This window comes from Fundulus heteroclitus, unplaced genomic scaffold, assembly GCF_011125445.2.
Source record: "Fundulus heteroclitus isolate FHET01 unplaced genomic scaffold, MU-UCD_Fhet_4.1 scaffold_46, whole genome shotgun sequence".
Taxonomy (NCBI): Eukaryota; Metazoa; Chordata; class Actinopteri; order Cyprinodontiformes; family Fundulidae; genus Fundulus; species Fundulus heteroclitus.
This window is the reverse complement of record NW_023396879.1, coordinates 359,165-376,121: the sequence shown is the minus strand read 5'-3', so window position 1 is coordinate 376,121 and position 16,957 is coordinate 359,165. Positions and strand designations below refer to the sequence as shown.

General features: G+C 46.7%; 1 protein-coding gene across 10 annotated transcripts in view; it reads right to left on the bottom strand.

The window, feature by feature from the left end:
- Nucleotides 1-16,957, bottom strand: part of LOC105920055 (phosphodiesterase 4D interacting protein) — an 83,970-nt gene that overhangs the window by 20,224 nt on the left and 46,789 nt on the right. For 4 of the 10 annotated variants that reach the window (XM_036131813.1, XM_021312316.2, XM_036131814.1 and 1 more), the window contains exons 1-14: nucleotides 12,569-13,681; nucleotides 9,723-9,860; nucleotides 9,528-9,647; nucleotides 9,272-9,364; nucleotides 8,979-9,188; nucleotides 7,693-7,851; nucleotides 5,893-5,988; nucleotides 5,357-5,494; nucleotides 5,091-5,270; nucleotides 3,337-3,531; nucleotides 3,011-3,265; nucleotides 2,800-2,914; nucleotides 1,034-1,122; nucleotides 13-146 (exon numbers count right to left, since the gene is read on the bottom strand). In XM_036131813.1, coding sequence (XP_035987706.1) covers nucleotides 13-146; nucleotides 1,034-1,122; nucleotides 2,800-2,914; nucleotides 3,011-3,265; nucleotides 3,337-3,531; nucleotides 5,091-5,270; nucleotides 5,357-5,494; nucleotides 5,893-5,988; nucleotides 7,693-7,851; nucleotides 8,979-9,188; nucleotides 9,272-9,364; nucleotides 9,528-9,647; nucleotides 9,723-9,860; nucleotides 12,569-13,681 — 3,035 coding nt within the window. Of the gene's footprint in view, nucleotides 1-12; nucleotides 147-1,033; nucleotides 1,123-2,799; nucleotides 2,915-3,010; nucleotides 3,266-3,336; nucleotides 3,532-5,090; nucleotides 5,271-5,356; nucleotides 5,495-5,892; nucleotides 5,989-7,692; nucleotides 7,852-8,978; nucleotides 9,189-9,271; nucleotides 9,365-9,527; nucleotides 9,648-9,722; nucleotides 9,861-12,568; nucleotides 14,105-16,957 lie in introns of those variants that run through there. The other 6 variants (XM_036131816.1, XM_036131815.1, XM_036131817.1 and 3 more) reach the window with 3 other exon arrangements.

Genomic DNA, 16,957 nt, shown 5'->3' with positions numbered 1-16,957 from the left:
CCTTCATCTCACCTCATCTGAGACAGCGAGGAGAAGCCGGCTTTCTCCAGCTGCCCCTTCAGCTCCCCCAGCTCTCTCTCCAGCACCCGCTTGTGCTCCACCAGCTGCTTGACCTCCATCAGACCCTCGCCGTCCCGCTGCAGATCCTGTCAGGGAACAACATCTCACTGCGTCTGTGTGCCACAGCAGGACCAGAGCGTCCTCCATGGGACGGAAACACGTCCACCACCCAGGCTGTGACCTGGGCCTGAGGCGGCGTCATGGCAACGCAGCATCCAGCCTGCAGGCAGTAAACCGCTCCTGCAGGCTGGCCCTGTGCCCTGCAAAACTAAAAATAAGTGAAATTTTCTTAAAATGAATGCAGTTCTCCTTGATTTGAGCAGATAAATAAGATTATCTGCCAATAGAATGAGTATTTTGACCCCTAAAATAACATAATTAGATATACTGCACTTGAAATAAGATGGTGGAGATGAATTGTTCCTATTTTAAGTGTAAAAATCTTATTCCATTGGCAAATAATCTTGTTTATCTGCTCACATCAAAGAAAAATACTCTCATTTTAAGAAAATTGTTCTTATTTTTAGTTTTATTTTTGCACTGAGATGGTATCAGGCGCCATCATGGTAGCAGAGCTCCTGGTAAAGCTGCTTTCATGGTGACGGCCTTTCCCTCCCAGGCCAGAGAAAAAGCTTCCTAAGGCCTGACTGAGGAAGAGGAGGGAGCAGCTGCAGTGCAGGCAGGGCCCTAACGGTGGATGATGAGAGGAAACCAGAACCAAACCCCCGGCACCGTTAGACCGTTAGGAGCTGCTGGCAGGGCGCTTTGCTTCCTCCAGGCCAGACGCTCTTAGGCGCAGGAGGAGGATGGGAGCGTCACAATCTGCATTAAAATGACTTTTTCTGGATTAAAACAACTGAATTATGCTGATGTCCTTGTTTCAGCCTGCAGCTGTCGCCTCACATCAGAAACTTTCCCAGCTAATCATTTTCTACCTTCTGAGGAAAGGTTGGTGGTTAAAAGACGAAGCTACCTGGGAACCGGACTCTTCATCAGCAACGCTCTCCAGGAACTCGCTCCTCAGCTCTTCCTCTGCCTCGTCTTCGTCCTGGCAGCTCCGCCCTGCAGGAAGCAGAACAGACGCAGGTGAAACAACCGGCCACGTCCGCCGCTGCGGCTTCCTGTCTGATCCGAGCGCCACACTGGAGAACATGAGAAGCGTCCGTGTCTGACAGAGGCTGCTGGTTCTGCTCCGGCTGGGCCCTTAGAACCTTCAGAACCCTCAGAACCTTTATGGGCTTCATGTGTTGGAGCTTTCTGGACATCTGCCACATAAAACATTCTGAGACCTGCAGCAGTTGCAGGTTCCCTGAAGCCTGCTGTTAAATCTGTGCGAGGCCAGACCAGTGGTCCTTATTTTCAGACCCCTGATCTGACCTAATGGGGCTTGGAGAAGGTTGCAGAAACATCTTCAGACAGCTGAGCACTTTGCAACAGGTGGGTTTTTCTAATAATAATAATAATAATAACTTTATTGTCATTGCAACACGCTTCCTAATGAAATGTGTTCTCTGCAGTGAAGCCGTCCCCAGGGAGTCGTGGGCTGAGGAACAATAATGAAGATAAATGGATGTGAGGAAACTCTGTGGCTTCACATTTATTAATAACTTCATGTTTAAGCTCAGCGGTTATTTATGCATCTGCATCAGTGGAGAAACGCAGCATAATATCTGTAAACTAACTGCTGCCTGCAAGCTTCATTTATGAAGAATATATTTATATTAGCTATTTTAGCAGAGCAAACCTGCATAATATTCACTGTTGTGCCCTCAGTTTATCACCTTTATTCTAGAAAAGGAGCAAAGCCTGATGTGTCATTGTCTGTTAAAGTGAATTTATTAGCATAGGTGTGTAATTATTAAGAGGGAAGTTTCTCTGTGCTTCTGCTACTGTGTGTTGGTGAGGAGGAATCTGGTGTAAACACGCAAAACAGCAAATCCTTTAGATTCACAGCAATCTGCAGCTTTATTAATTGTTAAGAGGTGCTTCAACACACGTTAGGAAGGTTAGAGAGGACCGCGGCGCCGTCCCAGTCAGACGCACGCCAGGTTCTCCGGTTCTCCTGTGTGCCGCTCGTTAGATTCAGGCAGAGAATAAATAAAGCAAAGAAAAAAAGAGCGTAGCGTCTTATTTCCCCAAAAACAAACTCAGAAAGTCTCAACATGCGGTTAGTCCAGCAAAAAAGTCACAAGATCAAACATTTTATTCTTATTAACCTTAAAAAAACACATTTAAACAGATTAGTGAGGCTGCAGCAACAATTAAGCTAAATTGTTATATTTTATATGAATTAAGCAGCAAACAGTTCAGCAAAAATACAATAAATGTAATAAAAAAATTTTTTATCTATGAAGTTTCCACAATGGGTGTCCTCAGATAATAATAATAATAATAATAATAATAATAATAATAATAATAATAATAATAATAATAATAATAATAATAATAATAATAATAATAATAAACACATGAAGCAAAGTTAAAATCTGAATTTCTCCGTCTCCGTTTATCCTCCGGTTCCAGACGCTAACGAGTTAAATGACGTTAAACTCTTTTTTCACATCGTTCATCTAAAATCAGACGTTTCTGGTTCTAGTGGCCGACACCGGCAGCGAGTCAGAACCGGGTCAGGGGTTAGTGGTTTGACCCGGAACCAGCAGACGTTAGGTCGATCATCCGGACCCGGCTGCTCTGGCGCCCCCTGGCGCCTCAGAGGGAACTACAGACCCTGATGCCCACCTCCAGATTCAGCAGCGCCCTGCCGGACCAGAACCTCCCTCAGCTCCTGGACCTCCTGGGTGAGCCTCTCTACCAGAGGGAGGTCCGATGGAGCCGCCATCTGCCTGTGGAGGTCCTGCAGGAACAAACCAGGGGAAGGTGAACACACGGCCTCGCAGCTCCAACCCGGAGCATCGGCCCAGCGACGGGGAACCGGTTCTCTCTCACTGACCCGGATGAGCTCGTCCTTGGCATCCAGACTCCGGCTCAGCCGGTCCAGTCGGCCCGCCTGGCTCCTCCGGTCCTGCTGGCTCTCCTTCTCCCTCATCAGCGCCAAACGCAGCTCCTCTCGTAAAGCCTGCGCCTCCAAGGCCAACTCTGGAGCCGGGTCCGGCTGGGACCCGTGAGCCGAGCTCAGCTGCCGGCGCAGCGCCTGGACTCTGGCCGTCTGCTCGGTCAGAACCTCGGCGAGTCGGCCGGCTGAGTCCTGCAGGGAGAGCGGACAGCCGTCAGCCTGGAAACCCGGTGAACCGTCTCTGACCCGCTCCTCTGCCCTACCTGGATGTACCGGTCCCTGGCGCCGACGGCTCGGAGCAGATCCTGGACCTGGTCCTGGTGCTCCTGGGCCAGCCGGGTCCGGTCGGACATCACCGCCTGGAAGAGGCGGTCTTTGAGCTGGAGGCGGACCTTCAGCTCCTCCAGAACCTGGCCTGGAGCAGAATGGACCTGAGGAAGCAGGGAGCAGCGCAGATCCTGCCGCACACAGAGAAATGTTTCCATAAATGTAATTAATCTCATGAAATCAACAGATTTAAGCACTTTAAAGTTTAAAATGTAAAGTTTGGCAGAATAAAGGATTTTAGGGATCAACTGAAATAAGATTCATGTCCCCTTTACGAGCTAAAAACCTCAGAAACACCAATAATTTTACTGCAGTTAATCTGAAACAGGAAAAAAACTGTTAATTAGGAAGTGGATCAAAAAAACACTTGATTAAAGCATATTCTGTTAGCTTCATTCTGCAAAGTTTCCTTAACTTTGTTTTGTTTTCCTTCCCTTAGATAAGAGAGACTAAACTGTGTAAAATTAGGCTAAGCTATCGTTAGCTGCTGACGTCCAGACAGCTAAATTGGTAAATTAAGCTCTTTGTTAGCAGGATGTTGTCACAATGACACAAAATGTTCCCATTAAATTAGCTGAAACTATAAAATCATCTTTGTTGGGTTTCTTTGGATAGTTTATCTTGGCTTCTCTTATCTTTAACTTTCATTAGCTTAGCATAATTTAGGTTATGTCCTAATTTTAGCTTTTCTTAGGCCAGTCTAGCTTTCCTTAGCTTAGCTTGTTTTATTATAATTTAGTTTGAATTAACAAACCTCTCCTTAGTTAAACCGAGGAGTGTAAGGAGCCCATCGCAGGTTAGCATGAATAACTTCTCTTATCTTAAAGCTTTTGTTGACAAAGAACCAGCATGAAATCAGACTTTTAGGTCTTCTTTATCCACATTTTATCCATATCTGGTCACATTTGACACATTTTGCTCCTGTTTTGTTAAATAAAATCACAAATCAGAAGCAAAGCTGTGCTGGTGACTTCTTTTTTTAAGTCTAGTTAACAAAGGACTAGGAGTGCCATCTATTGGCACAGAATTGCAGGCTGCAGACGAAAGACAAGCGTCGAGCACGGGTCGCCTCATTTTAGCCAAAATAAATGGGACATCTGGTAACTCTGATCCAAGGTTATAGCAGCTTCTGCAGATCATTTAAACCAAGTTTAAATGGGATCGTTTGGCTGATTTTACCAGCAGGCTCTTTGACAGAGTTTTGTTGCCTTTTTATTTCATTGGTGGAATCTGTGAAAAATGCCAGATTAAACAGTTTTGAGGAGCAGAAAAAAGGATGTTGGCTGCAACAAGCTGAATAAACTGAAGGAGGAAGGATCTGTTGGGTGTTTTAAATATTATTCTGCTCTGGATGTTCAGTTTTTAAGGTCCTGCCACGTTGTTTGGTCATCGTTGTGATTTTTCTGAGTCTGGGTGTCTGGGCATCATGATCACAGATCTTTATCCTGAGCTGATGATAAATATTTATCTGGAATGGAAACGGTGCAGAATAGCGTTAAGCACCAGGAACCAGAACTGGACCAGGAACCAGAACTGGACCAGGAACCAGAAATGGACCAGGAACCAGAACTGGACCAGGAACCAGAACTGGACCAGGAACCAGAACTATTGTAGGGCTGTAGCAGGATGTTTTGCGCTGATAAAGAGCAGATTCCTGTAATTTCAGGTGTCGTCTTCCCCGTCGTCATACCTGAGCCTCCTGCGTGCGGTCGAGCAGCGCCGCCTGCAGCTGATCAATGACGGCGTCTCTTTCCCTCAGGACCTGTTCCTGCCGCTCCTCTGCGTCCTGCTGCTGCTTCTGGGCGCTCCTCCAGGAGTCGGACACCTGCTCCAGCTCCAGCGCCTTCCCTCTCAGCAGCGCCTCCAGGCTCTGGGACAAGAGACGGACGGTGGGTGGGGGGGGGGGGGGGGGGGGGGGGGGGGGACGCGGCGGGTGAGCGGAGAGCTTTCACTTACAGCGATGGTCTCCTCGTTGTTGGCCAGGACGCAGCGCTGCCTCTCCAGATCCACGTCCTTCTGCCGCAGCAGCAGCTGCAGGCGCCGGGCCTCCTCCTCTTTCTCCTCCGCCGAGCCAAACCTCTCGTCTACGGCTCGCTGGAGGAGAGACAGAAAAACATCCTGTCTGCCTGCATGTCACCAGAAGCCACACCTCCTACCGGCCCAGGGAAGGCAAAAAGACGCCTGCTGCTGTTTTTATGCACAAACATCCAGGCAGAGTTTATAGATATTTGTTTTAAATTGTCCTGATCAGTTGTCTGATTCTTTGAATGTAAGGATTCTACTTTTAATATCTGGAGGAAGCAGGAGTACCAGGAGAGAACCCACCCACACACAGGGAACTCTGGTTCTGCTCCACCTGAGTTTCCCCGCTGAGGGACAATAAAGAAGATTTCTGATTTCATTTTCCTGCTCTGTAGGTGAAGCTAGATGATTTGAAATAAAATGACTTAAATGATCTGCCGTTATCTGATCTGCCGTGTTTCATGCTTCACCTCCAGCGCCCGGTCTCGCTCCGTTATCCGCTGGCGAAGCTTCTGCAGGAGGCGGTCTCTGTTCTCCTCGGGTTCCTTCATCATCTCGCTGTATTCCTGGAGGACAGCAGAGTCAACATGGGATGAATATGAGCCGGTTTATGTATATATAATATGAATATAAGCCGGTTTATGTATATATAATATGAATATGAGCCGGTTTATGTATATATAATATGAATATGAGCCGGTTTATGTATATATAATATGAATATTAGCCGGTTTATGTGTATATAATATGAATATGAGCCGGTTTATGTATATATAATATGAATATGAGCCGGTTTATGTATATATAATATGAATATAAGCCGGTTTATGTATATATAATATGAATATGAGCCGGTTTATGTATATATTATATGAATATGAGCCGGTTTATGTATATATAATATGAATATGAGCCGGTTTATGTATATGTAATATGAATATGAGCCGGTTTATGTATATATTATATGAATATGAGCCGGTTTATGTATATGTAATATGAATATGAGCCGGTTTATGTATATATTATATGAATATGAGCCGGTTTATGTATATGTAATATGAATATGAGCCGGTTTATGTATATATAATACGAATATAAGCCTGTTTATGTATATATTATATGAATATGAGCCGGTTTATGTATATATAATATGAATATGAGCCGGTTGATGTATATATAATATGAATATGAGCCGGTTTATGTATATGTAATATGAATATGAGCCGGTTTATGTATATGTAATATGAAAATGAGCCGGTTTATGTATATATAATATGAATATGAGCCGGTTTATGTATATATAATATGAATATGAGCCGGTTTATGCACCGGAGCAGGAAATAAGGTGTGCACAGACGCTTTTAGCTCATTAGCAACACGTTTCTGGGAGACTGAGAGGAAAATGTCCAATAAAAACAACTAAACTCAAGAGAAATGGGAGAAAATATTGAATTAGGTGAAAATTTGAAGGCTGTACTTTTTAATATTTGATGCCTTTACAGAAAAAAAAATCAGAAAACCTTTAAACGTAATAATGGAATAAAGAGAAAATTAACATTTAACTACAAAACTTTACGTAACGACAATCAGTAAATAACCCCATAAAATCCTAAAATAAGAGAAAATTTATACTTTTTACTTTTCTTACATTACAATAAAGAACCACTGAGGATTTTATTGGCTGAACTAAGAACTGTAAAAAGTATGAAAAGTTAAAGGACTGCATTTAAATCCAGTTTTTCTGTAATGTTTACATTCACATTGATGAAGTCTTATGTGATAACGTTAATATTTTTATTCATAGTTCCCACCATGTGTGCAGTTTTGTAAACTGGAGCGATTATGCAGGTGTAAATAAAGCTACCTGAGGTCTAAAGCAGATTTTCACTTCATATTCATAGGAGGGTTGACTTTAATCCTGGGGCGCAGATGTGGAGAACTCATCAGATTTTATTGTTAAAGATTAATTTTCTCTGGCCTTTTATTGTGTCGCCACTTCATTTTAACAGCTGTTGGTTTTCTGCACAGCGCCTTGTGATGGTTTTGTCTGTGACTAACAGATTTTGTTTTTATATTCAGCGTTTTTTTATTTATTGAAGTTGTTTTTCTGCAGCAGACGGAGACACAGCTGTACATGTTGAGGAGAACCAGCTGTGAAGGAGAGCTGAACGTGGTTCTGCTGTCAGCTGTAAGCGCTAAGCTTGATGAAGCTTGCTGGCCTTTCAGCGCCTCCCATTTCTCGCCTGGGTTGGTAGTTTGAAACCTCTGACCTGAACGAGCCGCTCTTTGGTCTGCAGCCGCGTCCTCAGCTCTGCCTCGGTCCTCTCTCTCTGCTCCTCATCCCTCCGCCTGTCATGCTCGCTCGCCCTCAGCTGCGCCTCCTGCTCCTGCAGCGCTGCTGCGGCCTGCTGCAGAGCCAGCTGCAGCTCCTGGACGTCAGAGGAGGAAGACCACATGATGAAGGCTGAGAAGAGGAGGCTGAATGCTGAGCTGTCATTTCTGCTTGTGGCGCATAACGCAGCAGGTTGCTCAGCACAATAAAGCCAGCAGCTTTGCCTCTATAACTCTTAAATGTAAGCAGGGAAAACATGTTATGTTGGTGCATAAATATGTTTTATTTTCTAGCAGCGCCACCTGCTGCTAACAGCCAAACACTGCAGCTAACCAGCTGTCAGAGCCTGATGGGAGCTGCACCACAGACATATATACGTAGACGCGTCATAGGGCGCAGGTTCACACGTCAACGTCACCGCCATATTGTATGTGGCAGAAAAAAGTTGAGTTCTGTTATTGTGAACGTGGATCAGAGAAGATGCCTCATTCCTGTGCTGCATGGAAATGTATTCTGGCTGATTTCACTACTTGTATCTGCCTTCTATATATATATATATATATATATATATATATATATATATATATATATATATATATATATATATATATATATATGTGTGTGTGTGTGTGTGTGTGTGTGTGTGTGTATGTGTTATGAATATAAGGATTGATTTGTTAAATCTAAACATTGTGGTCTTCATTATTTCATAAAACCGTGTCACAGGTGAACCTTTAGGAACAGACTTTTTGGGGGAGTATTAAAGAGGTAAAATTACTAATATGAGAAAAAAAGTCCTAGGTCAATAACGTAAATAAAAAAAAACACAAAAGTGGTAATGTTATGAGAAAAACCTGATACTATGAGAATTAAGAGGGAACATTTCCAGAATAATCACAGTTTGCAGAATTATTTCACCAGGTTAGATTATGTTAAATATTTTATTCTTTAGGAGAATAAATTCAGGAGAATGAAGCTAAACGGATACGAAAATAAACTTGTAATATTACAAAAACAAAAATACTACGAATACAAAGTATATTCAGAGATTAAAGTCCCTCTGATACTGTTTAAGTGACTGAGTAACTGCAGATTTGCCACATTTAAGATGGCGGATGCTCTGACGCATCGCAGCATAGGCAGAATCCGCCCAATGAAGCGTCTACTCTTATATTATGTCTATGAGCTGCACCACCACTCCTGATTAAATCTGCCTCTTTTCACCTGGTTGTGTCTCTCCGCCTCCCTCCTGTGCTGCAGCGCCCCCTGCAGGTCTCTCTCCAGCCTCTCCAGGGCTCGGTTCTGGTCCTCCTGAGTACGGGCCGCCCGCCGCTGGGCCCGCTGGCCGGCCTGCAGCTCCAGCTGAGCCTGGAACAGAGAGGCCTGCAGAGCCAGGACCTCGGCCTGACCCGGAGCCGCCTCGGTACCGGACAGCTGCGGGGGAGAGCGAGCAGAGGGGGGGGGTCAGAGGGAGGTTCTGGGTCGCCGTGTTCAGATGACGGGAGGACGGCACCGACCTGCCGCTGCTGCGCCTGGCTGCGGGCGGCGAGCTCTCTGAGAGACGCCAGCGTCTGGTTCTGCTCCTCCATCGCTCGGCACAGCTCAGCAACCTGCAACCAGAAACCAGCTCAGAAACCCGTCCCTCTTCTGGATACCTCCACGCCGCCATGCACCTCCATGCATCGCCATGCACCGCCATGCACGCCGCCATGCACGCCGCCATGCACCTCCACGCCGCCGTGCACCACCATGTACCGCCATGCACCTCCTTACCTCCGCCTCCTTGGACCTCAGGCTGTCTGTGAGGTTCTGGACGCTCCGGTCCTGCTGCTGGGCCTCCTCCCGGGCCGAGCGCAGCTGCAGCTCCATGTCTGCCAGGCGCCGCTGCAGCTTCTGCGGACACAACAGAAACGGCTCCTGAACACCCGGGTCCCGCTGTAACGGGCTCCGGTCGGGTTCTGGCGGTACCTGGTTCTGGGCCTCGCTCTCCTTGATGTTGGCCTGCAGAGACCGGACCTGGTTCTGGGCCTGCTGCAGCTCTCCTACACACTGGCCGGCGGCGCTCTCGTACTGACTGAGCTGACCCTGCTGCTCCTGGATCAGCCGCTGAAAAACAGCCAATCAGCAAACGCTTTAGCCTAAAGTCACACTTTTTTATTCCTTAAGCTTTAAGCCACACAGGAAGTTTAGTTTTTACTCAGTTCTGAGTTTTAGAACTTTGGTTTTTCTCAACATCATGTCCAGCTCAGATAGTGACTGAAATATTCAGAGATTGTTGGGTTTAAAGTACCGTTTGGGTGCAGTTTAAACATCAAACCGTGGCTGTGTGTCTCTAGTTTCAGTCCATTTAGCCCAGAGTCCAGAGACGCACCAGAACCGCCGGCCCATAAACCCGTCATAAGAGCCACATTAAGCCCAGCAGAAAGCCTGATTTATTCTCTGTGTTCTCCTCAGTACGGCCTCACCAGCACATTTCACGTTACCGCTCCTTTTGTTCTGAGAGGTTCTGGTTGTTTTTTCCTTTTCGACTGAAATCAACGCCATCAGAACCCCGGGGTGGACAGAACCTGGTGAACACTGGGCTGGTTCTGCCTGCCGCTGGGTTCTGAATGACGAAGTGAAAGTGGACCCGTCAGACGACTTCCTCAGGAAGCGGTTCCTGTAACTTCCTGCTTTTTCAGCACCGGCTGAGTTTTTTTACTGGGTCAAAAAATTAAAAACTCCCCAATGACACATTCTTCTTTAAAAATGTTTTTATGAGAAACAATGGATGACGAACAAAATGACCTAATACGGATCTTACTGTTTTATCAAAAATAAGTCAAGTTAAATATGAATTAATTCTGAGGAGAAACCAGAATGTGTGATTTCTGAACTGCGTCTGTTACTTATGGGTCGATTCTCTCCATGCGTGTTGAATCCATCAGGCTGAACGCATTTCACTAAACGTTACTCTTTGTAAAGATTTCCTTAAATCTGAGACAGCCCTCAGTATTTATAACGTAAAGAACTGTGGGCAGAGTTCATATCACCAACATTTTCTGCTCTGTTATGTTTTTGTTTCAGCGTAGACATTTTGGGGGCTCGTCCGGGATTTCAACACGACGGTGAACGCGTCCAGAGGTTAAATTTTATTTCTATAGCTCCAATTAACATCCCATCATCTCAAGACTCTTTCCAAAGTCAGCTTCCATCAGATCCTCCAGGTTGGTGAGAAAGTTTCCTCTCTAAGGAAACCCAGCAGGTTGCATCAAGTCTCTCCAAGCAGCATTCACTCCTCCTGAAAGAGCGTAGAGCCACAGTGGACAGTCGTCTGCATTGTTGATGGCTTTGCAGCAATCCCTCATACTGAGCATGCATGAAGCGACAGTGGAGAGGAAAACTCCCCTTTAACAGGGAGGAGAACCTCCAGCAGAACCGGGTGGAGGGCCTTCCCTGCCTCTCTCAGTGATTTCTAAAGTTCTTCTCTTTACGATTAAAGCTCTCGCTGCAGTCAGCTGGATCTTTTTGACCCTTCTTGTTTTCCTGATGATTCTTTGGGTTTGGACGTTATTAGCAGCTCTGTTCCTGCGTGGATGCCCTGCAGAGCCACGGTCTGAGCACCATCTGCACTGACAGTAGCAGACCTCTACTCTGACCAGGCAGCTGAATTAAACATTATGGGTTTGTTTTGGTGCACAGACTGAAATGTTGTCAGTAATTAATGACAGAATCTACAGTTTAGTTTCAGGCTAATGTCTCTTTCCTGCTCAATCGCCTTACAGATGAAATAAAAGTCTAACTTCTGACAGGCTGCTCCACCAAATTCTGGATTTAGAAGTAAAACTGCTGCAGGTGACCTGCTGGACCTGTCAGGATCGTCTTCTGTTTTATTTCTAGCTTAAGTTTGGTGTTTAATGACGGAGCTAGAGTCAAACTAAGTGAAGGACTGCTCTGGTTGGAGGCTCCTGGCGCCCTTAGTTTCTGTCTTTTTGTCCAGAACCAGTTTAAATAGAGCATAAGATGAAGCTAACAGCTACGAGGTTTTTAACGGCATATTTTGCTGATAAAATGCCAGCAGTCCTCCTGTAGAGGAGCCGTCTGCTTTAAGCTGGAGGATGGAGGTGATGTTTTAGCTTTTAGGAAAACAAAGGAGACAAAAAGGTGAATCAGTTTTCCGTTTCCTACAGATTTCTTCTTTCTAAGGTCCGTCGTCTTCAGCCACCATGTGACCTCCAGAGGTCCCTCTGGATGAGGGGTCTTCACTTTGGGTGACGGAGCTGCAGGAGGAGGAAACCAGCCTGAAGACGCTGACATCCTGGTTTTTACTGCTCTATGAAGCGTGCTGATGCAGACGCTGCAGAGTTTCATGACCCTACCTTAGCTTCAGGGAGACCTACAAGTTGAGGACCAGCTGGAACCTGCTGGTATCAGCTGGTTATATTTAAGACTTTTAAGGCTTTAATTTTAGTTCCGTTAGTTAAAGTCTCTTTAAGGCCACCCGGTACGTGGATCTCTCCTCAGCCTCGTCACACTGAGACACATCAAGGCCTACGTTACCATGACAACAGGAGGCCGACCGCGTGGAGACAGTTGCCGAGGCAACGCTGGGGTTGCTGGGATACCGATATGGGAGAGGTAACGCCCCCCCCCCCCCCTCCTGAGAAGGAGAGATTCTCCCTGAATGTCTGAATGTATCAGACCAAAGCGGGTTGATGAGTCCTGGTTCGCTCAGAGGAGGGTTTGAAACGACTTCCCCCCCCACCCCTCCTACTTGGGGTGAGGGGGGTTGGGGGGGGGGGGGGGTTGGTTAGGGTAGGGGGGTTCTGATGTACCTGCTGGAACCGGAACGGTCCACACTGAACGTAGTCGTCCAGCCACTGCTCCTCCAGCTCCTCCAGCTCCTCCTGCAGCTCCCGCTCCGGCCCAAGGACCACCACCTCCGGGACGGCGGGGTGGGGGTGCAGCTCCCAGGGGCCGACCCCCCCACCGCAGGGCGACCTCGCCGGGGGGGTCAGGCTCCGCTCCAGTCTGCCTTTGACCAGAACCGGCAGCCTGCTGCCCCTGGGGGGGGTCACAGGCCGGTACTCCCAGCCTCGCAGGAGGCCCAGGAGCGCCTCCATCCCAGGGAGGGAGAACTCGGTCTGGGCTTTCCTCCACAGGGGGTCCCTCCTCCCAGGCGCCTCCTCTGGGTCAGCCTCCTCCTTGTCTTTGGGGTTGGTGGGGATCTCCAGAGACTCCAGAGAAGACGCGGGGCTGTGGCTCTCCATACCCAGAGGAGGATCAGCTGCTCCCTCAGAGCTTCTGGGCACCTCCTCCACCCCCAGAGCTGCAGCGGAGCAGCGGGTGGACGGCCCGCAGGAGGTGCTCCTGCGTCCCAGGCTCCTGGGCACCTTGCAGACCGCCTCGTAGTCCGAGTCGGCCACACGGAGCGCGGCGCAGCCCCGGCACCTCCTGGGCTTGTGGCCAGCGTCTGCTCCTGTGCAGTGGAGGAGGTGCTGGTCCAGGTCCTCCTTCTCAGCCCAGGACTCGTAGACGGAGAAGACCAGGTCCTCCTGGATCAGGTCGGAGTAGCCGGCCTCCTGCAGGGCGCACAGCTCGGCCTCCTCCCCGCCGCCCTCCCCCGGGTTGTTCCTGCGGTACAGCCCCCCCACGCCCCGCCGCAGCCGCTCCTTCTCCTGCAGCAGCTTCTGCAGCCGCTCCAGGGACAGCGCCTCCACGCGGGCGATCACCGTGTCGAAGCGGTACATGCGCTCCAGCAGGAAGGCGCACTTGGAGCAGGCGAACTCCCCACGGCCGTCGCGGCTCAGGTCGCGGCCCACGGCGTGGGACAGCAGCACCTGCAGGCTCAGCTTGGCCGCCGGGTGGAAGATCCAGCGCCGCTGGTTGCCGCACAGCTCCCGGCCGCAGATCCTGCAGGCCTCCTTCATCCTCACCGCGTCCAGCATCAGGACCGGCGCGGCGTGGGGGCTCCGAGGGACTTCCGCCGTGACTCCGACAGCTGGACCGGTATGGAGGTCCTTGAGGTCCTTCAAGAGCTTCAGGACCGGCGCTTCAAGTCTGCAGCATCATCTTCATCATCTTCATCATCAGCTGTGGGTCCAGACTGAGGATGACGGAGGTCCACAGCAGCGTGAATTCGTCACGCAGCTTCCCCCACGGGCGGGGCGGGGCTCTCCTCGTGGGCTGAGATTTGTTCCACTTCCTCGGTGCCGAAGCAGAACCGTGAGGCGTTCAGGGACCACGCCTGCTTTAAGAAGCCGGTTCCGCTCTGCGTGTTCGCAACAGAACCAGCGGCCCACCGGACCGAACCGAACCGAACCGGAGCGAAGCGCCTGCTTTCACTGCAACGTTGAAGAACACAAAGATCCTCTATGTCGGCGAAGACGCTTGACTCCGCTGCCTATGCCACCAAAGATCGTTTATTCTAAGAAGATGCGCCACTCCGAACCCCAAACCCTCCCGGATGCGCCATGATGGGGAGGAAGTTTATCCATAAAGACATCCAGATATCACAGAATCTGCACTTAGTGACCTTTTTAAAGGTTTTAAATAAATTAATTTAAAGGATTTCTTGAGTCTGATGATATTCAGATTTCTAACGTGCTTTTTAAATGTCTCTCTTTGTTCTGTTGATGTTCTGTTATTCATTATTAAACGTTCCTTATTAACCAGATAGGAGAAAATCAGGGAGATTTTGCTTCCGCTAAATCAAAAAGATGATTGTTATTTTTGTCTTTAATTCCAGGAATTTGCGGAGGAGTGAGACCTCTTGTAATGAAGCATTTACAGCAGGAGAGGGTCTTCTCCTATAATAAACATTTTAAGGACAAACAGGAAACTTCTTAGTTCCTCCTTTTTGAGGCCAGAAATGAATGACTTCCTGCTCTAAAAGAAGAGTTGTTGGTTACTGATGCTAACATAATGCAGTCAGACTCATTTCTACATGGAGCCACTTTGGCATCATGGAGTCATTTAAAGGGCCGGCTGCTCCTGCATAGATGATACTTTAGATTTCAGAATTTAACTCCAGTTCACATAAAAATGTAAAACATTCACAGTAACATAAAAGTAGCACCTTAGGCCCAGTTATACAGTTTATCTGCATAAAAAAGTTAATATTGGGCTGAGTTACACTTTAAACTCATCATTCTGCATCACTTCTTCTCTTTCTGGGTTGTTTTAATGTGCTGTGGGAAAAACTGACATCTAGTGGTAGGATGCTGTTACTACACCTCCTACAACAGGAGGCTCAGTTTTAGCCACTTTATGCACTTTAAAATGATTTATGTCTCTATGACATGATGTGGCTTTTGGTTCTGGAGGGCCGGAGAAATGGCCTTGATGGGCCGGATTTGGACAAAATCTGGACATAAAATGCAAATTCTATGAATTAAGAAGAAACGTGTGAGATTATATTATTTAAATTGCACCAAGCTGGTGTAGGTTGGATTCCACCTGGTCTGATCGTGTTTTGATGTTATGGAGAAGAGCTTTTAGCAGATCACGTGTTCTCCTCCCTGTTAAAGGGGAGTTTTCCTCTCCACTGTCGCTTCATGCATGCTCAGTATGAGGGATTGCTGCAAAGCCATCAACAATGCAGACGACTGTCCACTGTGGCTCTACGCTCTTTCAGGAGGAGTGAATGCTGCTTGGAGAGACTTGATGCAACCTGCTGGGTTCCCTTAGAGAGGAAACTCTGGACCAGCCTGCCTGGAGGATCAGACCAGACTGAGCCTTGAGATGACATGTTGGGAATTTCTGATGTCAAATAAAATTTATTTGACTTGAATTTAATGGGTGGACAGATGGATGCATGGATAATTTTAAACTTTAATTATTTTGCTCATCCAAAATGTGAACGAAAAACAACATAAAAGTTTTTTCTCTTATTTAATCATATTTCAACGTTGTTGTTGTTTTTTTGTAAATACTCAGATTTATTTCCCAGTGTTTGTTTCCATCAGACTGTTTTCTGAGAGCTGAGTGAAACTCTGTGAACTGTACGTCTCTTTTAGTTCTTTACCGCCGCTGTAAATCACGCAGCCTGATTTGTTTCAGTGAGACCAGAGGAAACGGGTCGGTTCTGTTTCCTCCACTGACTCCCAGAACCTGCAGGATGAGTTCATGCCTTTCCTGGGGCAACCAATCAGGTCACACAGAGTGACTAATGGCTGATTTCACCGCCTCGCAGATAAATCTGCCGTCCATCCGTCTTGTTTAAGGCGCTGATGTTGATAAAAACGCTCCCTGGCCTGATTTGTTTTCTGAACACACGACTCCACTGGATCTACATCCGTCACCTCCTCCAGCCTCTGTGGACCCCAAGCCAAACATCGATCGTCTGGAGCGAGGCTTGCAATCAAGAATCAATTAATCCTAATCAGAGGAGAGTGCCAAACACAGCTGACTGACTGCAGCAGAGTTTATTTTGCTCAGAGGAGCAGGAACACAACAGAGGGACAGCTGATGGAGACAGAGGAGGCGTCTGTAAAACCTGCTGCTTCTGGTTTGACCAGCAGGAAACACGTTTCTGCTGCTGCTCTCATTGTTCACACTGCTGACTGCACTTTTTATCACAGACACAGGCGGTAATCCACTGTTTTTAACTATTCAATATGATAGAATTCATTTAGAAGTTATAGTTCTTTACTGCAAAGTGTAAATACATTCTAATTTAGATGACGATGTGTTAAAAAAACAAACAGTTTGCTGCTAAAAAAAACTCTGCTGTCATAGCGGTGTACCAGCAGGTGGCGCTAAAACACAACAAGCTGCAGGAATTTGGGTCATTTTTAAGAACAGAACCAGCGGGTCACAGGAGGTTCCTGTGGGTTTTTCAGTGCAGTCAGTAGTAAATAACAGTAAATAATAGTAAATAGTAGTAAATAGTAGTAGTAAATAACAGTAAATAGTAGTAAATAGTAGTAGTAAATAACAGTAAATAGTAGTAAATAGTAGTAGTAAATAACAGTAAATAGTAGTAAATAATAGTAAATAGTAGTAAATAGTAGTAGTAAATAACAGTAAATAGTAGTAAATAGTAGTAGTAAATAACAGTAAATAGTAGTAAATAGTAGTAGTAAATAACAGTAAATAACAGTAGATGGTAGTAAATAGTAGTAAATAGTAGTAAATAACAGTAAATAGCTAGTTAAATAACAGTAAATAACAGTAGATGGTAGTAAATAGTAGTAAATAGTAGTAAATAACAGTAAATTGTA